This window comes from Erythrolamprus reginae, chromosome Z (genome assembly GCF_031021105.1).
Source record: "Erythrolamprus reginae isolate rEryReg1 chromosome Z, rEryReg1.hap1, whole genome shotgun sequence".
NCBI lineage: Eukaryota > Metazoa > Chordata > Lepidosauria > Squamata > Dipsadidae > Erythrolamprus > Erythrolamprus reginae.
Window position 1 is genome coordinate 37926490 of NC_091963.1, and position 26323 is coordinate 37952812.

The 26323-nt window shown below is 36.2% G+C and overlaps 1 protein-coding gene across 9 annotated transcripts in view; it reads left to right on the top strand.

Moving 5' to 3' along the window:
- Nucleotides 1–5563: 5563 nt before the first annotated feature.
- PHF14 (PHD finger protein 14) overlaps nt 5564–26323 on the top strand; it is a 170509-nt gene continuing 149749 nt past the window's right edge. For 7 of the 9 annotated variants that reach the window (XR_011556934.1, XR_011556935.1, XR_011556936.1 and 4 more), the window contains exons 1-3: nt 5650–5781; nt 6213–6323; nt 14795–15483. Coding sequence is in view for 6 of the 9 variants with exons in the window: in XM_070729345.1 (XP_070585446.1) it covers nt 5751–5781; nt 6213–6323; nt 14795–15483 (831 nt within the window). In the remaining 3 variants the exon portion in view is untranslated. Of the gene's footprint in view, nt 5782–6212; nt 6324–14794; nt 15484–26323 lie in introns of all 9 variants that reach the window. The other 2 variants (XM_070729344.1, XM_070729343.1) reach the window with 2 other exon arrangements.

The window sequence follows — 26323 nt, forward strand, 5'->3', positions numbered from 1 at the left end:
TTCAAAATTATCCAGACATAGAAAAGTAAGTAGGCAGAGAGGATCATCTAAGAAATCATAATCTCTTCCTCTAATGGTCTATAATGATAAAACATTATAGATAGGGGAAAATGGAGATATACAACCATAATTTCCCAAATTATTCCAAGAAAGGAAATAGCTGACTACTTTGTTACAAATTTTCAGAATGTCACTTGAGTCTTAATGAATAAAAAGTGAGATGATGTTCCATTCAAGCTTCCCAAAATTTGCCTTCCATGGCAAAGATGGGGAAAGCATCACATTAAAAAAACAAATAATAGTTGTCACTACAAAGAAAATTACCTTTATTGGAAGAACAATATTAGGTCATACTCTTGGATAGCATGGCCTTCATAATGCTCCAGGCTATTTCTAAGATTCATAAAGAAGCAACTCTGCGATAAAGGCAAATGATCCATTACTCCCTCTTATTCTCCTTTGTGTAGTGTTTTAATTTATGAAAAAAATCTGTCACAATCCTCTAAGTCATGAATAACATCCGTCATAATGGTCTTATTTGAAACTAAACACAAGATAATCTGCCACATACTTGCAGACCCAGACATTTATGAATAACTGCCTCTGAGCAGTTAACAAAAAAAGTTTTTAGTACAGCTAAAGAAATTTACATATGAATGGAAGTTCCTTTTCAAATCATTCATTGGTGTGCCAAATCCATTCATCAAGGCAGCTGTATTTAATAATGTCTTTAAAAACAGGTGGCAGGTTGGCATAATCTGATACCTTTATGGTTTAGTTGATAAAGAACTTATGGCAGGCCTGGAAGTTGGACAACCTGAAAAGAATTACTAGGGTCGCAACCTTCATGATGGATTACAGCCTTAGGAATTCTCCATTCTCTGTGTTCTGCCAGTTACTGTGGAAAATATTTCCTTTTAGTTAGCAAAACATTGTTGTTCTTAGACTCATTTCCATTTAAGTGTGGAAGGATATATTAGAATATTTCTGAGGGGTGGATAATGAAATGTTTTGATGTGAGCACCGAGGCCTGTCTTTCTTCTTTGAAGCATATATAGAATATGCCTGAAAGAATCACATTGTATGATTGCATGTAATATATAGCTGTGATAAGACTTCAGAGATAGAAATTTTGATCATCCCCTGTTTGATCAGAAGAGCTTAGATTAAGGTGTAAATTATGTGATAAGGAAAAAAACAGAATAATTTGATTCTTCATCTTTGTACATGGAAGCGGAGACATCAAAAACTTCTTTTGAGCATGGATCATCATCACATGCCAGCATACAAAATGAAAAATAAGGTCCATAAATGACCTAAGTGTTATTGTGTGAAATAGTAGGTTTATATTTTACAACAAAGCAAGAATCAAAGGGGGGGGGGGGGAGGAGGTTGTTTACTTGTTTCAAAGAGGTTTATTTTCCAATACTGAAGCGGATGCAAGGGAACTCCTGCCTTACAAAATTTACTTATCTAAATAACTCACTGTTCTGTATGATGCTCCATTAAAGCCATTTTCCCAACCTGCTTTGCTTCTCTGGGACTTGCTTCTTAAGAAACATGTCCTAGAGGCTTCCAGGCTCTATTCACTGAGATGTCCCTTTTCCATTCACTGAACATCTTCTTTAATAAACATCAATTAAATTTCTTTTTTTTTTTTACCATTTTTCTATATGAAAAGTACAGTAAACATTGGAATTCTGTTGAATGTTAATGTTTTATAGATTATCTTACACAATGGTTTCTTATTCCACAAATATAGACCAAATTAAGACCTATAAAGGGGGAGCACACATTTTTGTTGTCGTTCTATATAAAAATAACAAAAATGCAACACAATACAAATGCAATGCAGTAAAATACAATAACAAAGATAATTCTCATCAATTGAGGCACAATGTTTGTTTTCACATTATAGATTTATAAATCTGTCTGAAAATTTAAAAAGACTTATACAGTACAGCAAAATATTATTTCCTTAGGTCAAATAAACATTCTGGATGACTTAAAAAGCAGCATTGTGCAGTAGATACTCCTGAATTCTGATTTGTAACTAATGCAATTTGTTAAAGCTGTGCATACTTAAAAAAATAATTTGGACAAAATGCATTAGAGTTTGTATAAGTGTAAGAGAAGGACTGGCAGAGCCAGAGAGCTGAGCCTAGAGTCTACATTACCACAAGCAGATTAAGCCCAACTCCTTCTAGAATTCAGTTAACCTAGCACCAAAATATTGTTAAGTATTAGTTGATTAGATTCTTGTGGATAACAATAAATCAGTTGAACTGGAACTTATTATATGGCCCTGCTCTTTGCACCTGACATTAGTCTAGTCAATTCATATCTCAAAACATTTCAACAGACTGCAATGAAAATACAAGAATGGCATCTGAGCCTCAGGCTGGAGTAGCGCATCTGACCCAACCACATTGGATGATGTTCTGTGCCATAAGGATGGTTTGGAAATCAAGGTGTGAACATTATTTTGGAACTAGTTTTTCTAACTCAGAAAAATATGCTTTTTATTTGAAACAGCTGGGTTTATTATGTTACTGCATTTCCATAAGAGTTTCAAATGGTTCCCAGGAAGATTCAAGTGATGTTTGAGTGGCACACTCCCACAACAGCTAAAGAGTTAAGCATGTTCAAAGCTTCTTAGGCTTTGCAAACTTTTGTTTGTCCTATGTGCCATCCATAAAGTTAAATCCTTACACAGTTGTTAAAAAAAGGAGTCAAATTTGTTTCGATAGAAACCAAGCAAGCAGCACATAAGTAAAATATATTTCTCCATGCTAGCACTTTTTTCAATAATCAGGGAAAAACTATTATTTCTTTGTTTGTTTGTTTTCACATTTCTAAGCCTCCCATTTTCTAGAAGGCATGCTTTGGTTCATAGAAACTGACACAGATTAAAAAACTAGAAATGTTGCACTAACAAACGAAGCCATTCTTTCCCAAGCAAGTGAGTTGAAGCAATTTTTTTCTCCCAATTCAATTTATATATACTGTATGTCCCTGGCTTAAAGAAACTGATGCCAGTTGTGCTATCCTGTAAACCAAAATTCTCTCAAATACACCATCTGTTAATAATGGCAAGCATAATAGCAAACAAGTGCCTGCTCAAGAGAAATCTGGGATATTAGGAGCAACTGAATCACACCAGGATTTAACCACCAGGATAAAGGCACAGCAACCTCTACATCAATTCTCATTACTCCTGAATGACTTCCAAGAAGCACACCAAGTTTCATTTCCCCATTTGCCCTGGAGGGAGGGCCTTTTTACCATTGAGAGAAAGGTTTTGTAGCTTTATACTACAATGCCCATACAGTGGAGGAAGGGGTGTGTTCAAAATGCTGCATAGAACATTAAGAGACTTCTGGAGTCCTAAAATGTTAGCAGACATCAAGCGCTACATGGCATCTTGCAACATTTGCAGAAAGGCTAGATCCCATCATCAGAAACTAGTAGGGCCCTTACAAATCCATCCCCATCCCATCTTACTCATGGCACAGTCTCTCCCAATTTTATTACTGATTTATCCTCACTTAACTACTATACTTCTATACAGTATTAGTTTTTATCAATATGGCTGACTTCATTTCATGCAATAGACTGGTCAACTTATAGTTTTCACTATAGAGGCATGGTATCTAGACTAATTTTGATAGGGGTAAATTTGCTTCCAGATTTTGAATTGCACTGTTCCAATTTTTGAATGTTCAAGTAAGCTTTTCTTCAACCCACCATAACCCAATAATGAGATGGAGGAGACTAACCAAACACCCTAACAACCTTTAAGACGTTTCTATATCTGCTGCAAAGATAACTGTTCATTATTGTTGCCCTTGGCAGAATTTCCATGCAGTAACTACATTGATTGCTTTATATGTCACAAAATCCAAAAGTTTTATCCGAGAATCCTTGATTAGATTCCTATCTACTGGCATGAACAATGAATCAGTTTAACTGCAACTTTATACATGATCTTGGCCTTTCAGGCCTAGATATTTATTTTGATATTTTGATCAAAATTTGATATTTTTTAAATAAGTTATTTCCCCCCACTAGCTTTGTATTTTTAGTAACTCTTTTAAAGTTTGTATTAATGCTTGATCTAGAGTTAGTATAATCTTGATGTTGTAAGATTCAAACAATTGCCTATTATAAAATGTTACACTATTACTCCAATTGCAATCTATAACCAGTGAAGGGCTACCAAAATTTTTACTACCACATTGTGGGCGTGGCTTATGCAGGACGCCCTGCATTTTCTTTCAACATCTTTCAGTGCAAATTGGGTGCTCTGGGGTGGAGCTCCATTTTCTCTACCCCATTGTGTCCCCCCCATCTAGGCAGCAGCCCACCCCTGTCTATAACTAATGTCCAAAGGCAGTCTATCTAGATGTTCGACAAATGAATCCCATTCTTGGTATTTTTTATAGTGGTCCAAAACTGAAATTCAAATATTAGAAAATAAATCCAATTCAAAGTATCCCTACTGCTACTTCCAAATTTATTGGCTGAAATTCCCAGTATTTCCAGGCCAACATTAGGAAATAAAATATTGAACTGCATATTTATGTATAATATTTATGTATAATTTTTGATTTTGGTCAGATTATGAAAGATTTCATGAAGCCTGAGGTTTCATAAATAATGAATAAGACATTGTTTAGTCAGTGATCTGATTTCAGTTGAATTGGAGCTTAATTTGCATTTTTTTAAATTATTTTTTAAAAGGAAAAGCCAAATGATGCTCTGTATTCTTTCTTTTAATTAATTAGCTATTGAATTCTCATGGGTGCTTTATGTTTAAAAATATAACTATTCAAACCAAATCTGATGTAATCAACTGATCATGTTGTAAGTCTACATCCTGGGACCACACCTTAGAAGAAAAAATGTAAGTAATAATAATAATAATAATAATAATAATAATAATAATATAATTATTAATTGCATTTATATGCCGCTCACTCCGAAATGGACTCTGAGTGGCTAACAAGAGTTATAAATACTGTACAATACATGTAAAAAAGAGTAAAAACATCACTAAAATCAATATTTTTATAAAAGTGAAATCAAAACAGTCAGGGTGGTAGAACTTCGTTTTGGAGGTGTATACTACAATTGAAACTTTAAACTTACATAAAATTTAATGAGAGAATGATAGATTACCATAAAATAATGTGTTGAATAATAGGATGGCTGAAAAATTAAATAGTATAAGATGCCAATACGGTAAACTAAATTTTCCTTGCCAACGTTTGTTCTCAAATCACGAGTTCTTGCACTACATGTCTTTCCTCGATTATAAGGGTGAAAAAAACTCAAATAGGCTGATACAGAAGCAGGACTGCGCACGCGGAGAAAGAAAAAGATTAGAAACAGATGGCCACACCTACATGAGACTTCTCCAGCTTCCGCGGATGCTGAATAGGAAAGCGCATTTTCACTCAAAGAGCGCATGCTACTCTGAGCCAAAGACGGGCAAAACTTCGCATTAGTCCACAGCGCCTGCGTAAATCTTCTGCACACGCGCTCAGCGAAATCACCTAGCGGAAGCGGCGGATCTCTGGCGCCTGAACGGAGTTTGGAGAGATGTGAACTGCATCCGGGGCACGATTTCGCCTATTGTCTGGGTTACGGAATTGGCTTGGGGGAATCGCGCAGCCTCCCATTCAGCCCTAGCGTGGTTGTGGTCTGAAGGGAGCGAAGCTCCCTGACGGGTACAGGCGGTTTTCTGTATGCCCGGCAGCAGCTGCTCGGATACAGTGAGTAAGTCCAGCAGCAACCCTGTAGTGACTCCTCCTCGTTCGTTTCCCCTCGCCCGAAAAAACCTCTATCCCTCTGGGGCTCTTGTACCGCAGCCTTGCCATAACCGACAGCAAAAGAGTTTGTCCGGCCGTTGATACCCGCATCTGCTTAGTATTTTCCTCCCCTATCGCGTTAACTCCGGTAGTAGATTGCGGGCATTCCTTCTCCTTGTGCCTTTCATATGGGGGCACTTTTATTGCGGTTCCCAGCCACCCCCTCTCCCCTCGCCTTAACACGCTTTCCCCAAGGGGACGCAGCCTTTTTCCCCACTGCCCATTATTTCCAGAGCATAAATTGCATTGTTTTAATGGGTCTAGGCGTTTTTTTCCCCCCATGATGATTGATCTTCTTCCCCAGAACAATTTTAAAAAATTGTCTCTTTTTTTCTGCAGTGGATCGTAGCTCGAAGAGGCGGCAGGTGAAGCCTTTGGCAGCTTCCCTGCTGGAAGCTTTAGATTATGACAGTTCAGATGACAGTGACTTTAAGGTTGGAGATGCTTCAGGTAAATAAATGCTTCTCCTTCTTGTGTTTTAAAATAGTTTTAAATTGATTTTTTTTTTAAAAAAACATGTGTCTATAACTATTCGTGTGGGGGGGAGGGAATCATGATGTCTATATAATCCATAAAACAGCTTAGAAATATGGGTTCACACAAGGCACTGACATATAACACGCTTGTTTGGTTTGGGTTTAGCAAACTATGGCAACCAAGCCCTATTACAATGTATTCAGTAAATCATAGCTGAATCCTGACTAATTTACACATTGCACTGAATCAGTACATTCAATAATGATTTGTTGAATATGGCCCTATAGGTTCATATATGCACATATTACAAGCCAAAGTGACTGAGTTTATGCAATATATTGAACCAAACCAAATAGGCCACAGTGAATGAATGCAGAATAATTACCGAGTACAAGGAGAATAACAATTGAAATAGGAAAGCAGCGTTCTGACACTATGAAAGTTTGAGAATTGAGGCAAGTCAGTAAGACATAAGATAAATACTTTTATCTGTCTTCTTTGTATATTAAAAAGTGAGGCCTAGGAATCCTATTTTTCTTGCCACCAGCCTTATTACAGTATTTTTTCTAAAACTCCACCTTTTTCTTTTTGTCTTCTCTGGTTTCTTCTGCGTTTGTGAGTAATCAGTTTCCATGATTACTCACACATTATCAGAGTATGCCTAATATGTTCAAAGCATGAGCAGTCTGGTTAATTTTCTCCTCTTAGTCATACAGCTTTCAAAATATTGGTTCCCTACTTCATTTGTATACAGGTAGTCCTTGACTTAACAACCACAATTGGCCCCAAAGTTTCTATTATAAATAAAATATTTAAGTGAATTTTACTCCATTTTATTATCTTTCTTGCCCCATTTGTTAAGTGAATCACTAGTTATTAAGTTATTAACACTAATACATTTAACTAATATTAAGTTAAATGCACCTAGTTTTACCATTAACCTTTCTTGTCAGAAGGTTACAAAAGATGATCACATAACCCTTGAGACACTGAAGTTGTCATAAATATGAATCAGTTTCCAAGCATCTGAATTTTGATCATGTGGCTATAGGGATGCTGTTTTGGTTGTAAGCATGAAAAATATAATAAGTCACTTTTTTCAGTAATGTAACTTTGAATGATCACTAAATAAAGTGTTTTAAGTCAAGGATTACATGTATAGTACAGGAAGAAAGTTAGAACTGTTATCCAACTTCTCCCTATTGCATAATACTGTAATAATGAAAATAACCTTTATCAGACATTTTCTTCCTTGAGTAATTGATGTTAACCAGTTTCTATTATATCCTCTAGAATTCCAGTAAAAGATTATATAATTTGATGTTAAACTATTTTTATTTAGAGACTTCAGAACTTTCTAGCCATTATTTTAAATGATTTTAAAAATCTTTAGTTCTTTCTTTAAAATCTTTTAAAAAAATCAAGAATGCAAGAAAAAATGCTGGCGAGAATATAGAAATGAAGCAGAGCACAAGAGTGTATCTTGGAGTAAAGGCACAGAAACTTGTTTATTGTGCATTTCAAAATGTGATACAAAGCGAATACAATGTATAGACTTCCATCTGAAAAATTACAAAGTTGAAGTTGAATTAAGCATGAGAAATGAAATTTGGAGTCCTGGTATAATACTGTACTTGTTTTGCCGTAATGCATCTTATAAGTGCAGAGTTGAATATACGCTATGAATCAGTTATGAATTATTCACTGCACTTTATGTATAAATGTATACAAAGAAATATTCCCAACCTTTTTTATAGTAATGGAACAACAAATTGCTTGAAATAATAATGTTGAACCCAATAAGCTTTTTATTGATCATTGGGCAATTATGAAATCACTATAGTATGACAAATACAGGTAGTTTAAGAGACATGGTAACTTTAGAAAATATAGTCTATTAATCAGTGAATATAAATTTGTATTAGTTCTGCGTAAAGTAGATCTTTTGCTTATGTTTTATATTAGGGGCTTATACCTTTTTTGTTTCTAAGATGAGTAGGAGACACTATGATCATGTTACATTAAATAGGTTCAATTTATTATTTCTGCTAACATGACAAACTACATGACATTATTAGTCAGCAGTTGTTGAAGTACAATGAAGGTAAGTAGGGTGAAAGAGAGTAGGGGAGTTACAGTACTGAATTAAATTTTTAGATTCCATTTATTAAGCATATTAATTTGGATGCTGTGTATTCTATTTCTCTGACATTTATAGGGATAGTTTTTTTTCATCTGATATGTAACATAACTGTAAAATGTATTAAGGTATATAACATTAAGCTAATTTAAATCTGATCAGTATCTTGGTAAATAGTGTTTTTTCATGTGGACATAAAGAAATAATTTCTAATTTCCTAATTTGAAACAGTTGGTGAATGCATTCAAAGTGATCAATTAGTACCATGAGTAATTAATATTCAAAATATAATTGAAAGTATAATTACATTTTCATTTATGAAATATTAATTTGATATTAATTTGGTTCATTTTTGTTGGGGTGAATCAAAGTTCATCTAGGCCCATGATGGCGAACATATGTCACATGTGCCACGGATGCATACAGAGCTCTCTCTGTGGGCACGAGAACTGTCTCGCAGCTCACCTCTATCACACATGCTTGTGTCTCCTGCCAGCCAGCTGATTTTTGGGTTGATGCACTTGTGCACTGGCCGATGTGAATACGAGTGGGGGGTTGTGTGCACATGAATGGGGTGGGGGTAGCAAGTGGGGCTGCAGCACGCCTCTGGGTCCTGTTTTTCATCCCAGGAGGCTGCAGGGAGACCTGATAGACCTAAAATGGAGCATGTCGGGGAATGCAGTGAAACACACACACACACACCCCATGTAGGTTTGCTGCATTTTTGGTCTCAGGCTACAGAGAAACCAGGGCTCAAAACAGGATTTGGGAGATTGCACATGCATGTGTGGGTGTGGGTGTGCTAGGAGGTCCTGTGCACATGTAAGGGGGCATGGTGTGTGGTGTGTGTGCTACACACATTGCATTATGGCATTATGCAAGCACACCTGCGACAAGAAGAAGGTTAGCCATCACTGATCTAGGCTATTACAAATCTAAGCAGTGACTGTGTACCTTATGTAAAGTTTGGTTTATGGAATCTAGATGATCATTTACATCAGATTTCTCCAAGTTGACATCCTCTGTATGTATTGTGATTGTGACTCTCAGAATTCATAGTGTTAGTAATATAATAACTGCTCTAGGAAGTCTATATCGAATGTAATCTGATTGGGCATTCTGAGAGTTATAATGACACTACTTTAGGGGATCAAAGCATTTTTATTGCCTAAAATATAAATATTATTTTAATAAACACCAGAAAAATTGGAATATTGTCTGTCTGACAGTCAGATTGTTTAGTGCATTATTAATTTCACAAAAGTCATACTAGGTAAGAAGATGGATTAGGGAACTACTTAAATAGCTATTTGTACATTTGGATATCTCTACATGATAAGCTATTGATTTTAAGGAAAATGACTTGGGAGAAATCTATCCCATCTGAATATACATTTTTACTTAAGCAAACCCATTTGAAGTTTATTATGTAATCATATCAGAATTCATACAAGATAGACAGAATCATCCTATATATCTTCACCTGTAAAACAGTGTAGCACTATAACAATTTTATATTTTAATCTATTTTTTCAGTGCAACAGTAAAAAAAATACCTATAGTAATATTGTATGACATCTTTCCTATTCAGATGTATTCTTAAGGCAAAATGTTCATGCTATTATGATAAGGTTCAGCTGGAAGTCAGAAAGGTAGAAAAGGCAGTTATATTTTCATATATTCATCAACAAATATGAAGTCTCAAATTCTTAATCCTGAAACTTGTTTCATGACTTTGTAAAAATCATTATTAATTTAATTTGACATTTTTGTGAGAAAAATTGCTAAATAATGCAACATTTAAATGTAAATTCTTGAAACATGATGAGGACCTTTCTAACCTTGTGAACGCCAAATATCTTGGATTACAGCTCCTAAAAGTCATAGTCTTAGAGATATATGAGATAACAGGTTACAGAATATTTTTTTTTAAACTTACACTTCTCTTTATTTATTTATTTTAATTGACTAATCTACATTAGGTTGATTAAATGCTGTTATTTGAGTATGCCTTTGTATTTTTTATAAAATGACTGAAATGCAGCATTTCTTTTTTCTCAAATGTAGTTTGGTTTGTCACTTTAATATGAACAAATAATGGTTATTGCAGATTGCCAGTGTTGATACATAAGAATGTTAAAACTCATTCATCATTTTCAATTCTTCAAAATTCTGAAGTTTATAATATTGCATCAGTCTTTTCTGCAGTTCATGATGTGAATCCTTGAATTACTGTATATTTACTGGCGACTTGACAGAGATTAATTACAATATCAGTATTCCAGACTTATGCAATTTTACACTGGCTTAGACAATCTAAATTAGAGATTTGCAGTGAATGAAAATTGTTTCTTATCATTTTTATATAGGAAACAGTGTACTTTATTACCTTTTTAACATTAAAAATATAATTTTGGTGCTGCTATTTGTTTAATATTTGCTATTTGCCCAGTCTCCAAAATTTACAGGCAACTTACAACCAAAAATATTTCCAAAGTTTTAAAAATGAATTTTAAAAAGTTTAAAATAGGTTATTGGCATTTTCCTTTTGAAAGAGATAGAAATACATTTTCTTTAAATTTTTGAAACTCCTTTTCCCCAGCTACAGTGATCTGAAAGAGCAATCCACTCAGTTTTCTGCATGTGTTAAGAGAACCCCTTGCAAATTCACTTTTTGATTCACTGGAGAAAGTGGTATGTGGTAGGAGAAGATAGGTGACAAGAAGCAAAATGTGTACCATTCTATACATAGCACATTTACAATTAACTATTATACTGAGAATTGGTAATTAAATTATCCTGGTGAACATATGAATATTATAGACATTACTTATCCCTGACTCACTATTAATACATGTTCCATGTTTTTAAGAGTATAAGATGCACCCTTTTCCTCCCTAAAAGCTGAAAAGTTGGGTGCTTCTTATACTCTGAATGTAGCTTTTTTTGAATATTTTTTTCAGCCTTAATTAGGTGCTAATGAACTTTCCAGCTCTTACCTTGCAGGGTCTTACATTGTTACTCCCTGCAAAGAAAGTTTCTCAAGCCCTAAGTCTTTGCAGGTTTTTTTCTTTGTTCTACTCCTCTGAATGTTTCATTCCAGCCCTAACCAGGTGGTAATGATGTTCCCAGCTCTTACTGGCTTGCAAGGGGTAAAATAATGTGCTAAAGCTGACCAGACTAAGGACGCTAGCCAGATGAATCTGGTAGGCAGATTCCCCCCCCCATTTTCCTCCCCAAAAAGTAAGGTGTGTCTTATACTCTGAAAAATACGGTAACCCCAAAAAAAATTGCATATTGTAATTACATTTCTTTTTACAGAAATATTTTGAGAGCCAATATATAAATATATTACATAAATAATAGTACTGCACTTTTCATTTAGTATACTAACATTATATGGTATAATACAGACTATAGGTTTGTAAAGTTCCTTCACATGCTCCAATTTTTTTAAAAAAAATTGCAAAGGCAAGAACATTTGGCAATAATAAAATGAGTAATAGGGACTGACTTTAGCAAAAGGAAGCAGCAGCAGCAACAGCTTACCATTAGAAAGTTGATTTTTAATCAACTTTATCAGTACTAAAATATCCTTTTAATTGTGTGCCATTACTCTGATTCTATCAACATATTGCATCACTTCTTTGGCAGCAGTACTGTATGAAAGAGATTTCCCACTAGATCCTACAATATTTTTTTTAAAAATAGGAGTTGAGTTAGGAATACAGCTCTAATATTTTCTAATCCAAACACTAACCAAGTCTGCTACCCGTTGAGACTTTTTCAACTATTGTGATACATTAAAAGTGTCTGTATAAATGCAAGCATCTGTGAGTATGCATATAGATATATATTCCCATACATTGTGTGTGTATACTTTCCATCTACATTTTAATAAGAATATTATCTTAGAAAATATATTTATACTTCTTATCGAATGTTGTAGTTTTAGCTCCTCAGTTTATACTCAGATTAAAGGAAAACAAGACATCTAATATTTCTAGTAACTTTCAAATTGCCTATCTATTTGTCCTGTCTCAATTTGCCTTTTTGGTTAATTGGTGCTTATGATGGCTTTCTCTTCCCAGCTTCTGTTCCCCAGCTTTCTCCTCTGATGCTAAGAAACCAGGGAGAAGAATCCTCTATATTGCCTTGAACCTTTGGAACATTTAGAAGCTCTTTTACTGTTTCTTAGTTAAGAATGACATGTAGCTCCATTTTTCTCCCAGATATTGCTAGCCTTTGCCATGTGGGACAAGAATTGAGTATGAGGTTTTTATTCTGTAAGGCGCCCTGAGTCCCCTGGAGAAGGGTGGCCTAGAAATTCGAATAAATAAATAAAATAAATCATACTAATAATTATTTATTTATTTATTTATTTATTACTTAGATTTGTATGCCGCCCCTCTTAATATCCCAATTAAATATGGAACACTGGTAATTATCAAAATATTTAATTGAATCTGTATTATGTTCTGCTTTGCCTACTGATTAGCTAAAATTCTTTTTTCCAAAGAACAATGGCTTTTGCATATTAGAATTAGTAAAAAATAAATAAATTAGATGTATAGGAAGTTATTCAGAAAAAAGATGGAGCATAGATGTGGACCACCTTCTTGTAGTTCCATGCTGTCTTTCAAGTGAGTGTTTCTGAAGCTGTTTAACTTTTATGCTGTCATCTCTGGCCTTTACAAAAAGCTCATTCAGATGACTCTCAATGTTGCTTTTTTGTTACATGTGTAAGAATCTTTTGAGAGCATTATAATTTTATCCATTCTATATCTACATAAAAGATATGCATTTATAGTTACATTTATAACCTTAGTATATCTTATTAATATAGTTATTATTGTTATGTTTTTCAATAAAAATATTCCTGAGTTAGCTAAGACATATAAGCAGTGGTGGGCTGCTGCCAGAATAGCTAATTGTGTGCTGCTCCGCAGCTCTAGAACGCGAGTGTGGGATTGAATGCAATTATGCTTCCTACACATGTGCAGGTAGCAAAATCGTGCACAGGAACGCACATGCGAGGAAGCAAAAAATCTTGCCAAAACTCATATGCATGGGCATCCCTTTGTGCGATTTTGCTACCTGCACAGGTGCAGGAAGCATACTTGTGCTCAATTCTGCACTCGTGTTCCAGAGTTGCGGTGCTGCGTGCAATTAGCTATTCTGGCAGCAGCCCCCCAGGGAATATAAGATGCGTTCATGAATTATGTTCTTTATATAAATTATATAGCATGATTACACAGTTGTGTCCTGTTTGTTCTAAAACAGGGTGTCAGGCCGGCAAGGGGCTAGACAGTTCCTGCAGCACTTTGCTGGACAAAATAGCATGGCTGCATGTAGCCCCTCCCAGGCCCTGTTTTGTCCAGCAAAGTGCTGCAAGAAGTTGTCCAGGCTGAAAACGTGTTCAGTGTAGCCATGCACGACCTTTCTACACTGCGTTTTGGCCTGCAAAATGCTGAAGGAGGCTGACGCGGTTGAACGGGGGGATGGGGCACATGCAGCTTCTCCCCACACCCTGTTTTGACTGCCAGAGGCACTGCAGGCCAGTCCTTTGCTATTTCCAAGCTGGCTCCGCAGGCCCAATTTGGCCCGGGGCCTTGAGTTTGACACCCCTGTTCCAAAACAACCAATTAAAGATACAAAGGCTAGAGCAGAGGCTTAAATATACCCTAATAAAACCTAATATTTTGCTTTATATGTTATTCTTTGTCTTCATCCAAAAATTTCCTGGTGGTATGGCATCTTTACAGAAAATAGAAAATAAAACACAATGTACATGTTGAATAAATTAGATGTATTTTACAATTAAATGCAGTTGCATTATATATTTTTAAAGTAAAATGACGCTGTACAAAAAGTTCGATATGATTGTTTTAATCATTTCAATAATTGTAATTGTTTTAGAAAAAATTGTGTGAAATGTTTTAATTACTTATTGTTTAAATTACTTACTCATTTAGTCAGTTAATCTAGCAGAATTAAGTGAAATACATTAGATGCTGAGCTGTACAACTAAACTATGGTTTCTAGCTCATGTTATAAAATGAGACAGAAACACAGCTTCTTACTATTCTAACAGGGGGCAAAAGCAATTTTCATAGGTTTTTTTATTATAAAAATGCTATTTCAAAGTGGGAGGGGAATTATCTAGATAAAAATAGCTGGCTAGTAAGGCAATAATATTTAATTTGACTAAGCAGATTGCCTCAATCTTTCTTTTAAAAAATCTTTTTCTTTTTGGTACATTTTATTTTGGAATTCTTTTTTTAAATTCTCATATGCTCAACAGATTCTGAAGGCAGTGGACATGGCAGTGAAGATGGATCAAAGGATAGCGGAGAAGGTTCCTGTAGTGAATCAGAAGAAAAAATCTTGGAGGAAGAGCTGGCAGAAGAAGATGAAGAAGGGAAAAAAGCAGAGGAAAAACCTAAAAATTCAGGTGGAGAAGAACTGCCAGTAACAATAAAAGGGACTATTAAAACTGAGAAAAAAGAACAGGAGGAGGAAGAAGATAGAGAAGCAGAAGAGAAGGCAAAAAGGAAAAAGGAGAAAGAAAAAGAGGGAGGGAAGCCCAGTGAAGGAGATATTGGTGTTGATGAGCACACAAATGAACCAAAAAAGTGGAATCTGAGAAGAAATCGCCCTCTTTTAGATTTCGTGTCTATGGAAGAATTAAATGATATAGATGACTATGACAGTGAAGATGACAATGATTGGCGTCCAACTGCAGGGAAAAAGAAGGGGAAAAATACATTACGAAGAGAAGGAAGTGATGGTGACAATGAGGATGATGAGGATGATGGGAGTGGAAGTGATGAGGATGACAATGAAGAGGAAGGCAATGATGATGAAGATAGCAGTGCTGCTAGTGATGGGGAATCCAAGAAGAAAAAAACCAAAGCTCTTAGCAGAAATAGTGTTGATGAGGAGGAGCTGACAAATGATAGCCTGGCTCTTTCACAAAGCAAGAGCAATGAGGTAGAATAGCCAACTTTATATAATCTGATGAAAAGTGGAACCTACTCCTGCAGTGTGATTCCTTTGAAATTATTCTTTAAAGCTTTGCAAAGTTATTGAATAGTGATTGTATTGAAAGGATCTGAGTGGTCATTAAGATACCTTTGCTTTAGCTTTATTGAAATCCCATTAGAATTTTGTATTTAGATTTTTGGTGTTTACAATATATTTATTGTATTTAGATTTTTGGTGTTTACAATATGAATTCTGGATTCAGATATAAGGGTATTTCACATTTAACTTCTAGTAAGAAAGAATTTGTTACCCTTTTGCAGCAAATGCACAAAAACCCATGAAAAGTAAGCATACACAGTTTCCTAAACAAGATGACTTGTGCTGAAAACCAGTACATTCCTTGTTATACCAGGACTTGCGTTCAATAGAAACACAAGTCTGTCTTGTGTATGTTGAAACACAAGAGTGTATCGTGTAATTTTTAAAAATCACAAACTTTCACAAGAAAAAAGAGACTTGATAGCAAGGTTACATTTATTTTCTTCAGATGGTTTGCTTTACCATCATTTTCTGGTCTTTAATGATCCTGTGTACAATTATTTTGAGTAAGGTTGTGTCAGCCTTTAAAAATGTTACGATTCATTTTTTTGACTGAATTTTTTGAGATTGGGCTTGGTTTTATTTTTTTATTAAAGAAATTCTTCATTATTGTTTCTGAAATTTTAAAATCAACCCATTTATTTAACCAAAGGATTTTAAATTAATCCCATAACTGAATATAAGTGCATATATTAATTTATAAATCCACATTATTAAGCACTAAATTATCATTTGAAAGTTTTAAACTTTAAGATAACATATAAATCTTTTCAAAATTTAAAATATAATATGTTGTTAAAACATCATGGAAACATTCTTTGCTATGTGAAAGTCCTAGCCCAATTTTTAATATCTGTTGTGTTCATAAAGAAATTAACAGAGTAGCTCTTGTTAACTTGGCTTGCAAATAATAGGACATCCCCTATTCTTATGTAGAATTGTTATTTTAGTGTATCAGTGTAGCATAAGATTTTCAATAGATTATGATTATCTGCTGATAATAAAAAAGACAGCAGGCTTATCCTCCCAGTCATGTTCATGAGATGAATAGCCAAATTAATTAAACAAGCAAGCAAGCAAACAAATAATTCTATCTAAGCAACTTTTAGAAATTACCTGCAGCTAATGAAAGCTACTAGGATCTTGCTTAGGGTAAGTGGAACTTATTTTTTCAAATATGTCACATCTGTACCAAGCACTTTTGTTTCTAGTTATGTTTGCATGCACCAGGGCATTGCTATTGTACTTTATAGCCTGACTAGAAGTGATATTAGAGATACTCGAAAAATTAGATTTTTTTTATCAGTATAGCTTTTCATAGGAGTAGGAATATGCTTTTAGGCCAGTTTCCCAGTTAAGTTGCACTATACATTTTACAGTATTAATATTCTGAATATTTTAAAGTTTTAAAGTTTTTATTAATATTATGCCTACAATATCAAAAAGCAAAAGGAGGAAAAACCATACTCAGTAATATTGACTTTGAAGTTTTTATTGCAGCAGCATCCTTGGAAACTGTTTTAAGAAACAAAAATGCATCTTCACAGTTTTACATTATTGGAAGTTATTGCAATGAAATCTTCAAAGATTTTGTGGCTGAGTATAAAAGTTTCTTTGTCTCTCTTTCCCTCCCTCCCACTTTCTTCCTCTCTCTCTCTGTCACTCACACTCACAAACTCACATACACATCCAGATTCCTTTTTTTAGACTGAAAGCTGCATCTGTGTTCTATTTTAATAAATGAAAAAAACTGAGGGTCAGAGAGATTAATTGCTCTGAATCACATTGCTAAATGCTTTGTGCAGTTTTGCTAATGGTAACCACTGCTGTAGTTTGAAATTTCTTAGTAAAATATGTATTACAATTAATATTTCAATCTGGTTTTCTGAATTCTCAGGATTGGTCATTAATTATGTATCAACTTCCTTTGCTCCTGAAAACAAAAAGAGAGAAAAAAATTGAAAAAATTAATAATTTTGATATTTTAGTCAAAAATATATTAATCTTTTATTTATATAATCTAGAGTTCCCTTACCAAAGTTTAGTACAGTAATCTTTTGTCTGGTTAGGATATGAAAAAGCATCTACCTGTCAAGGCCATGCTTTAATTAATACTAACATAACTTCTTTTGTAACATTTTATATTTTGTGACAGAAGTGTCATTTAAAGTAACTACCGTATTTTTTGCAGTATAAGATGTTTTGAAATAAGATGCATCTAGCTTTTGAGGAGGGAAACAAAAAAAATCTGTCTCTGCCTCCTAGCAATTTGCTCCTTGCAACAAATAGCAAACTCTTTCAGTTTCAGCAAAACCTCATTAGCTGAACAGCTGATTGTCAGTTGGATCAGCCTCCCAACCATCAGCTGTTTCAGACTGCAAGGATTGCCATAGCCTATTGCAACCTCTGTACACCCCATTTTTGGTCTCTGTATCCCGTTTACAGCCTCCTTATGTCCCATTTTCCACCTATTCTGAGTGGCAGAGATCAGAATAGATGGAAAATAGGTCACATAGAGGCCAAAAATGAGGTACATGAAGGTGGCAATAGGCAATGGCAATCCCTGCAGCCTGAAAAATCTGGTGGTTGGGAGGCTGATCTAACTGGCAATCAGCTGCTTGTGATAATTAGATTGTTCTGAAACTGAAACAAGCTGTTTGCTGCAAGAGGCAAATTTCTGGGAGGCAGAGGCCAAGGGGTGGAGGCCAATGGGTGGGTGGGGCTACATTCAGTGTATTAGATGCACACAAATTTTCATCCTCTTCTGGGGTTGGGGAGAGTGTGTCTTATACACTGAAAAAATGTAGTACTTTAAGTTGTCATTTAAAGTAATTTAAGCATTACTTACTCCACTATTCATATTCATATGAATCACTATTCATATTCACTGTTCATTTCTATGAAATGTCCTGATAACACTATTTATGTTATTAGGACGTTTCATAGAAATGTCCTAATGACAACCATGTTAATTTGTTAAATTTTCTGATGAGTAGAAATTTATTGGGATTCAGGTGCAGTTAATTTTCCCAGATTAGGGTCTATTTTTCTTCTGTCTTTTATGAAATTTTACCTAATTAACAATTTTCATAGTACTTTCTGCATCTATGATTATAAAAGGTTTATTAATTTTCCCTGATGTATAAAATTCGTTAAACATAGTATAAAGAAAATAGGATGTGCAAAAGATTGGATGTGAACTGTTTTATGCACAAAATATATATTTTGGATGCAGTGAGAAATGAGTTGATGAGTATTTTAAGTCTCTTAAGGTTGCAGTTGAGCAGTTCCCACTCCAAATACAGCTGTTGTGAACTTGGAATGCTTCAAAGAAGTATTCAGAGCAACATGTTTCATATTTAAACAGTTGTACAGTGCTGATAACAAGAATTATTTCATATGTGGATCATCATATTTGGACACAGAAACATAAGGCTGGAGGGGGCCTTGGAAATCTTCTAATCAAACTTCCTGTTAATTTGAATAGAATTAAATATGAATCCTAAAACAATATTGAAAAATGCATATTGCTTTTTCAAAACTTTTGAGATCTAAAATATAAATATATATTTAAAATAGACACATTAGAAAGATAATGACCTTAATTTAGCAACAAAAAAATTATATTACCATAAAAGTCACTTTAAATTCTGTGAGACTTATTTGAAAGAAGATATTTATAAAACTAGGACCCTGATTATAGTTTAATTTGCATAGTGCATATGACAAAAATGAAACAATTGTTTTAAGGGGAGAAAAACAAGTTTTCACATTTTGTAAATATATTTGCATATAACAGCAGCATTTTAGAAATTATTTTTTCTCGATGATATTACTCTAATATTTGGGCTAATGAGTAAACATAAATTAGTTCATGTACTCAGAAATATTTTACATTTAAGTTTTATAAATAAATGGAAATTCTTCATAATATTATAGTAGATCTGTTTTTTGCTATGTGCTAAATATCAGTCAATCAGAATAGAACAGGAAGGAACTTTTGAGGTCTTCTAATCCAAGCCCCTGTTCAAGCATGAGATCCTGAACCATTTCAGAAATGTGACTGTCCAGAAGGCCAAAATTATCTTTGACTTTTGTTTCAAGCTTTTGTGCATTCTAAGCCTTTGTTTTTTGATCAACTTTACAGAGTTGGACTTCTGATATCCTGCCTTAATTATGAGTCCCTGTTTTCATTTTTTGTATTTTTGTGTTTTAGTTTATTAGAGAGATTGTTGTGCAATCATGCTGGTTTCTTCTTGGACTTCTTGTTTTGTTTTTTTAATGATATTGTTTGGATTATGTGGTATAGCTTATACAGTGATCCCTCGAGTTTCGCGATCTCGATCTTCGCGAAACGCTATATCACGATTTTTTCCACCCGATGACGTCACTCTCTTCCTTCCTTTCTCATCTTTCTTTCTCTCTTTCTCTATCTTGCTTCTTCCTCTCTCACACTCTCTTCCTCCCTCTCATCTCTTTCTTTCCTTCTCTCTCTTTCTCTGTCTCTCCCCCTCTTGCTGGCGGGCGGGCGAGCGGGGGCATCAGCGAGGAGCCGGGGTTTCCCCTTTGCGTGGGCGGCGGGGAAACCCCGATCTTCGTCTGCTCGCTGCTGCTGCAGCAGCAACGAGCAGACGAAGATCGGGGTTTCCCCGCCGCCCACGCAAAGGGGAAACCCCGATTCGGCTCCTCACTGCTGCCGCGGCCGCCCAGCATCTGATCTGCTTGGTGGCAGCAGCGAGGAGCCGAATCGGGGTTTCCCCGCCGCCCACGCAAAGGGGAAAGCCCGATTCGGCTCCTCGCTGCTGCCGCCAAGCAGATCAGCTGCTGGGCGGCTGCAGCAGCAGCGAGCAGACGAAGATCCGGGTTTCCCCGCCGCCCACGCAAACTCCACCATCTGCACATGCGCGGCCATGGAAAAAGGGTGCACATGCGCAGATGGTGTTTTTACTTCCGCAACCCTACATCGCGAAAAATCGATTATCGCGAGGGGTCTTGGAACGGAACCCTCGCGATAATCGAGGGATCACTGTATTTGCCTTATATTGAATTCCAATATGACATTGTCACTCTCACCCCAGGTTTCAGAGACTTCAACTTCTCTATCACTTCAACTGTATTATTAAGTACTGTATTAAATCCAATATAACTTTTCCTCTAGTTCCTTCCTTTACCCTTTGTCAGCTAAGGGTTAGGAATCTGTTCAATCTCCCACTTGCTGCAGAGGTGTCTCCCAGTTAATATCAGGGTAGTTAAAGTGTCCCATTATTACTTTGATATGTTTCCTACAAACATTTGTTAACTGATTAGCAAAGAATTTATTTCTTCTGCATGATTGGATGGTCTATAGCAGTGTTTCCCAACTTTGGCAACTTGAAGATATTTGGACTTCAACTCCCAGAATTCCCCAGCAAATGCTGGCTGGGGAATTCTGGGAGTTGAAGTCCAAATATCTTCAAGTTGCCAAGGTTGGGAAACACTGGTCTATAGTATACACCTATACCAGTGATGGCGAACCTATGCCATGCCTGCTACAGGTGGCACACAGAACCATATCTGCTGGCATGCGAACCATTCCTCTAATTCAGCTCTAGTGCACATGTGCATGCCAGTCAGCTGATTTTTGGCTTGCATGGAAGTTCTCTGAAGTTTCTCCAGGAGGGGGAATCATTTCCCCACTCCCCATGTTGCAAATAAACCAGCCTACCAGGCTTACCCGAAGTGAGTTTTTCTTTTTTTTCTTCATTCTCTTTACTCCCTATCTCTTCATTTGATTGGTTTCTAGTCATTTTTTCCCTTGGAATTGGGTTCTAAAGATCATGAATATTGCCTACCTCACATCTCTTTTGATATGATGAGCCAGTCATTTTCCGATTACATTCTTTCTAGTTTTTGTGAGGTGCAGCCCATCCTTTTCCAATAGCCCTTCGTGTAGGTGATGCAGACTATAGACTAGGAAGCCAAAATTATGTTGAAGATACCAGTTTTAAGTCAGTTGTTCATTTCTAAAATCCTTTGCTCCTTATTGAATGTTGGCCTTTTGTTGGAGTTGAAAACACCAGTTGTTCCCCTAATTCTTTAACTTTTTTCACTAGCTATTGGTAATGTCTTGTTATTGTTTCCAGATTTATTGTTGCATGATTGGTCCCCACATGTAAGAGAACAAAGGGGTAGTAATATGTGGGGTTGGTTATTTTAGTAAGCTACTCAGTTACATCTTTGATTTTTACTAGGTACAGAGTAAACTTTGTATCTCTATAGATCAGGGGTCCCCAAACTTTTTACACAGGGGGCTAGTTCACTGTCCCTCGCACTGTTGGAGGGCCGGACTGTAAAAAAACCATATGAACAAATCCCTATGCACACTGCACATACCTTATTTTAAAGTAAAAAACAAAATGGGAACATACCATTTCGAGGGGGGGAAGAAGTCTGAAAACCATATATGTTTATGTTTTGTTTTTAATTTTTTTTTGTTAACATCTGATTGATTCTACAAGGTTTTCTTGGTTTATAGAAAAATGTATAACGAAAAAAGGAAGCACTTTGTCATAATGGTTAATAAGTGAGAAATATAATTATTGGTGTACTTTTTGAGGGAACATTAAGGAGGGAATTTAATTAAAAGAAAAGTATGTAACTGGATGACAACATTAGAAAAAAAACTTTCGCAACTTTTTTGATGATTGATATTAGTTACTAATAAAATACCACATTTTATTCATGGAAAATTAGATGGTACGCTGTATTGTTTGAATGTATGCTGAGAGAAAAATTTAAAAAAATTTACACCCTCCCCAAAAAAGTCCCTCCATTCATTTCATTCTTCCTTCCTTCCTTTTTTCCTCCATTTCTTCTTCCTTCCTTCTTGCCTTCCTTCCCTTTTCCTCCATTTCTCCTTCCTTACTTCCCTCCCTCCCTCCTTCCTTTCTCTTTTCTCTCTCTCTAGCTTTCTTTCTCTCTCCCTCACTTTTTCTCTCTCCCTCTTTTTCTCCCCCTTCCTTTCCTCCCTCCCTTCCCTCCCTCCTTCCTTCCTCTCCACTTTTCTTTCCCTCCCTCTTTTCTCCTTCTCTTTCCCTTCTCTTTCTTTTTCTCCACTTCTGTCTCTCTCTCTTTTCCCTCTTTCACCCTCCCTCTTCTCCCCCCGCGTAGGACTCACCTGACAAGCCTCCCATTCTATCCCCATTCAGAAAACGGGAGCCAGCAATTCAAAGAGGAGGAGGAGGAGGAAGAGGAGGCGTGTATGTGTGTGTGTTGTGCCCGGCTTGGCTTTCGACAGGCCTTCCTTTACCTCGGGTGAGATGAGATCGAGGGGGACTTTCTCGCCGCTATCGCTCTGGCTTCAGATACAGAGGTGCCTCAGCGAGCAGGCACAGAGACTCACCGCCTCCTCCGGGTGTAATCCTCGCCATGCAGGGTGGCGTCAGCAATAGACACAGGCAGTGGGGAAGGAGAGGGAGCTTCTGCCGGCCCCGGCACTGCCTGCCATGGATAGGCCAGTGTTGAGTCTCTTTGAAGTTTGCGGCGGAGTGCTCAGCCTCCCCCCCCAAGGCACATGGCAGGCTAGCAGTGGAACGGGGAGTGGAACCTTCGCTGGTGCAAGACTTCCCCACACTTTCCTTGCTGCTCCCTGCCCCAACTCTGATGCCCAGCTCCCCAGCTCCCCTAGCTGAACAGTGGTCAGGAGGACACATCCTGTGCTCCTGTCACTCACCTGCCGACCGGATAAATGGCCTCAGCAGGCCGCAGTTTAGGGACCGCTGCTCTAGATAGTCTGCCCCTTCTGCAGACTATAGTTTCTGTTTCCCTAAAAATTGAATCTCCTATCACCAACATTCACCTTTTTCTTGAGGAAGTCTATAATACTTTTTTCCTTTTGCAGAAATTCTGTCTTGTACTTATTTTTTAGAAACTATTGATGACTGTTCTTTTATAAGTATCTACATATTTTCTTCCAGGGGGAGGCTATAAAAGCTATTGTTAGTTATAGAGAGGCTTCATTGGAATAGACTAGGGTAGGGAGCTGTATCCTTAAACACTCAAAGAGCCACTTGGACCTGGATGGCCATGGCCAACTCGATATCACTCCCTCCCTCCCAAAACCTTTTATCCTCCCATCCCTTTTCCCCACTCCCACCTCTCTCCCACTCGCTCTCTCCCCTCTCTTTATATCTGTGTTTTTGTCTATATCTATCCCCACCTCTCTCTGTATATATCTCTCTCTCTGGTCTGAGCCACAGGTTGAGACCCCTGGACTAGGGTAGATAATAGGGGCCTTGCTCTTGGTTGTTGTTTTCTTCTAAAAGTGACATGTTTCCATCACCCTTCCTTTTTAGATTCATATATATGGTCATTTTTAATGGAATCTCTATGTTCCCTATTGTGTTCAATTGTCAGTTTTATTATTGTTTATATATAGGACCATATTTTAAAGAAGCTGCTTGCTCCCTATGTTTTATTTTGGAATACTTTTCTTGTTTGGATTGGGATTTCTCACTTTGCTCATTGGTAGAAACCAGTATTTAGGAAGCCAGAATTCCTAAAAGTATTGTTTAGGAATTATTTATTTATTTAAGCAGATGCCAGTACAATTGCTATAGATAATAGAGTAAACTATGTAAAAGTCAGTAGTGGTTACGTAACAATCACTTTCTGTAGCACAGTGCATTGAATTTCTTAACTTTAATTTTGAATCTCAGCAAAGAACATTTAATCATTAGAATTTTAATTTGATAGAATATGGCAGTTCAAAGTCTAAACTGAAAAAAATGTGAATGTTGGTTTGGGAATGGCTTTCTCATGATCTTAACAGAATCATTTCAAAGCAAATTGTCAATTCGTTGTCTATTTAGAGGACATTATTTATTGGAAACCTGTAAAGTTAATAATGGCTTTTGAAATAATAACAGATCCTAAGGGCTTCTCTCTAGCGTATTCAGCTACTTTTTCCTTAACGGAGAAAAAACAATCATAGCAAGAAATGCTCTGATAGTTAACCCACTGAAATCTACTGGCTCTCTGTGATTAATATAGGTTTTTCCATAAAAAACAAAATATTTGTAAAATCTGTAGCCACATATAGGTAAAGCTGATTATGATGTTTTCATCCTAACAGTAATTTAAAGGTTTTCTTATGAAAATCCTTAATAATTTCAATCCCAAACATTAACAGGTGATTTGGATTGAAATAGGTCTGATTAATAACAGTTTGTACTTCTGTTCAGGTATTAGCCTTTTCAGCCATTATATTCATTTGGATTTGATGGAGCTCCAGTAGTAGTGGAATGCTTATGCTCATTTCCTGTACAGTGGAACCCCGACATAAGAGCTGCTCTACTTAAGAGCAACTCGAGATAAGAGCTGGGAGGGGAGAGATATTTTTGTTCTACTTACAAGCCCAAATTCGAGATACAAGCACCAAGGAGCTGTCTCCTGAAGCCAAACGCTAACTTCCGCGTTCGGCTTCAGGAGACAGCTGCGAAGCGGCGCGCGTGTTTTAAAAGGTTGCAGCCGGCCTGGGGGGCTCGGGGGGGGGGGGGCTTGCAGCTTTCTTTCTTGCTCTTTTTCTTTCTCTCTTTTACCTTCCCTTCCTCTATTTCTTCTTTTCTTTCTCCTTCCCACCTTCTTCCCTCCCTCCCTCCCTTCACTCATTCCTCTCTTACTCTCCCCTTTCATAAGTTTCCTTGCTTCCTTCCTCTGTTCCTGTCCCTTCCCTCTTTCCTTCCTTCCTTCCCACCCTCCGTCCATTCATTCACCCATTCCTCTCTTGATCGCTTAAAGCCGGTCCCTGGTGCAAAAAGGGTTGGGGACCTCTGTCCTACAGGATTGGGTGGCAGAGAAGTTGAACATATGTAAATTTAAAAGTTTAAGAAAGTTTACAAGTTAAGTGAAAGAAACTTCATTATTCATTTATATGTACATGTACATTTCTTCATTAAAAACATGTCTTTCTGCATAATTTAGACTAACTTTGTGAGTTTTTTGAGGGCTGGAACCAATTAAAATTATTTACATTAATTCCTATGGGGAAAAGTCGTTCGAGATAAGAGCTGCTCGACTTAAGAGCCCAGGTCCGGAACGAATTAAACTCGTATCTCGAGGTACCACTGTAGTGTTGAAATCTTGATGGATTCCTTATATTTGATTAATATGACCAACAAATGACTTACTGAAAAATAGATATTTCTCATCTGTATTCATCCTCCATTCAATTATTGGGTCTTTTCATTTCTTCTGCCATTACTTTCTTGATTAGTTTGCAAATATTCTGCACCATTATATTTCTGCAATTCTTTTTTTGTTACGGTCTATTTGGATGTGTTTGTGATTTTACTTAAATTTACAATGTAAGAGTTGATAAAGATTTTAAGGAGTATTTAATTAAAAGTAATCTGACTTTTGTTTTAGTTTCTAGATAAATCAGTATTACTTCATTGTCTTTTGAAAGTAAGAAATGTCAGTATATCATAGAAGAATAATTATCCCTGATGTAATTAAATGATATGCTCTCAAAAATTTGTGAAAGAAAAAATAGGTAGAAATTCTATTATAATAGGCCACTCCTAAATAATGTAGTAAGAAGTTAACTATGGCCAGAATTGATAATAGAGTAAGAGTCACTGAAATTATGGGGTTTTCTTGGAGTAAGTTTTATGTAGAGTGACTTAGATTGCTTAAAAATTTCTAGGAATTATGTGCTTCAAATGTAAAAGCTGGGCTTGCTATAGTTTTAACATTATCATATTTTTCG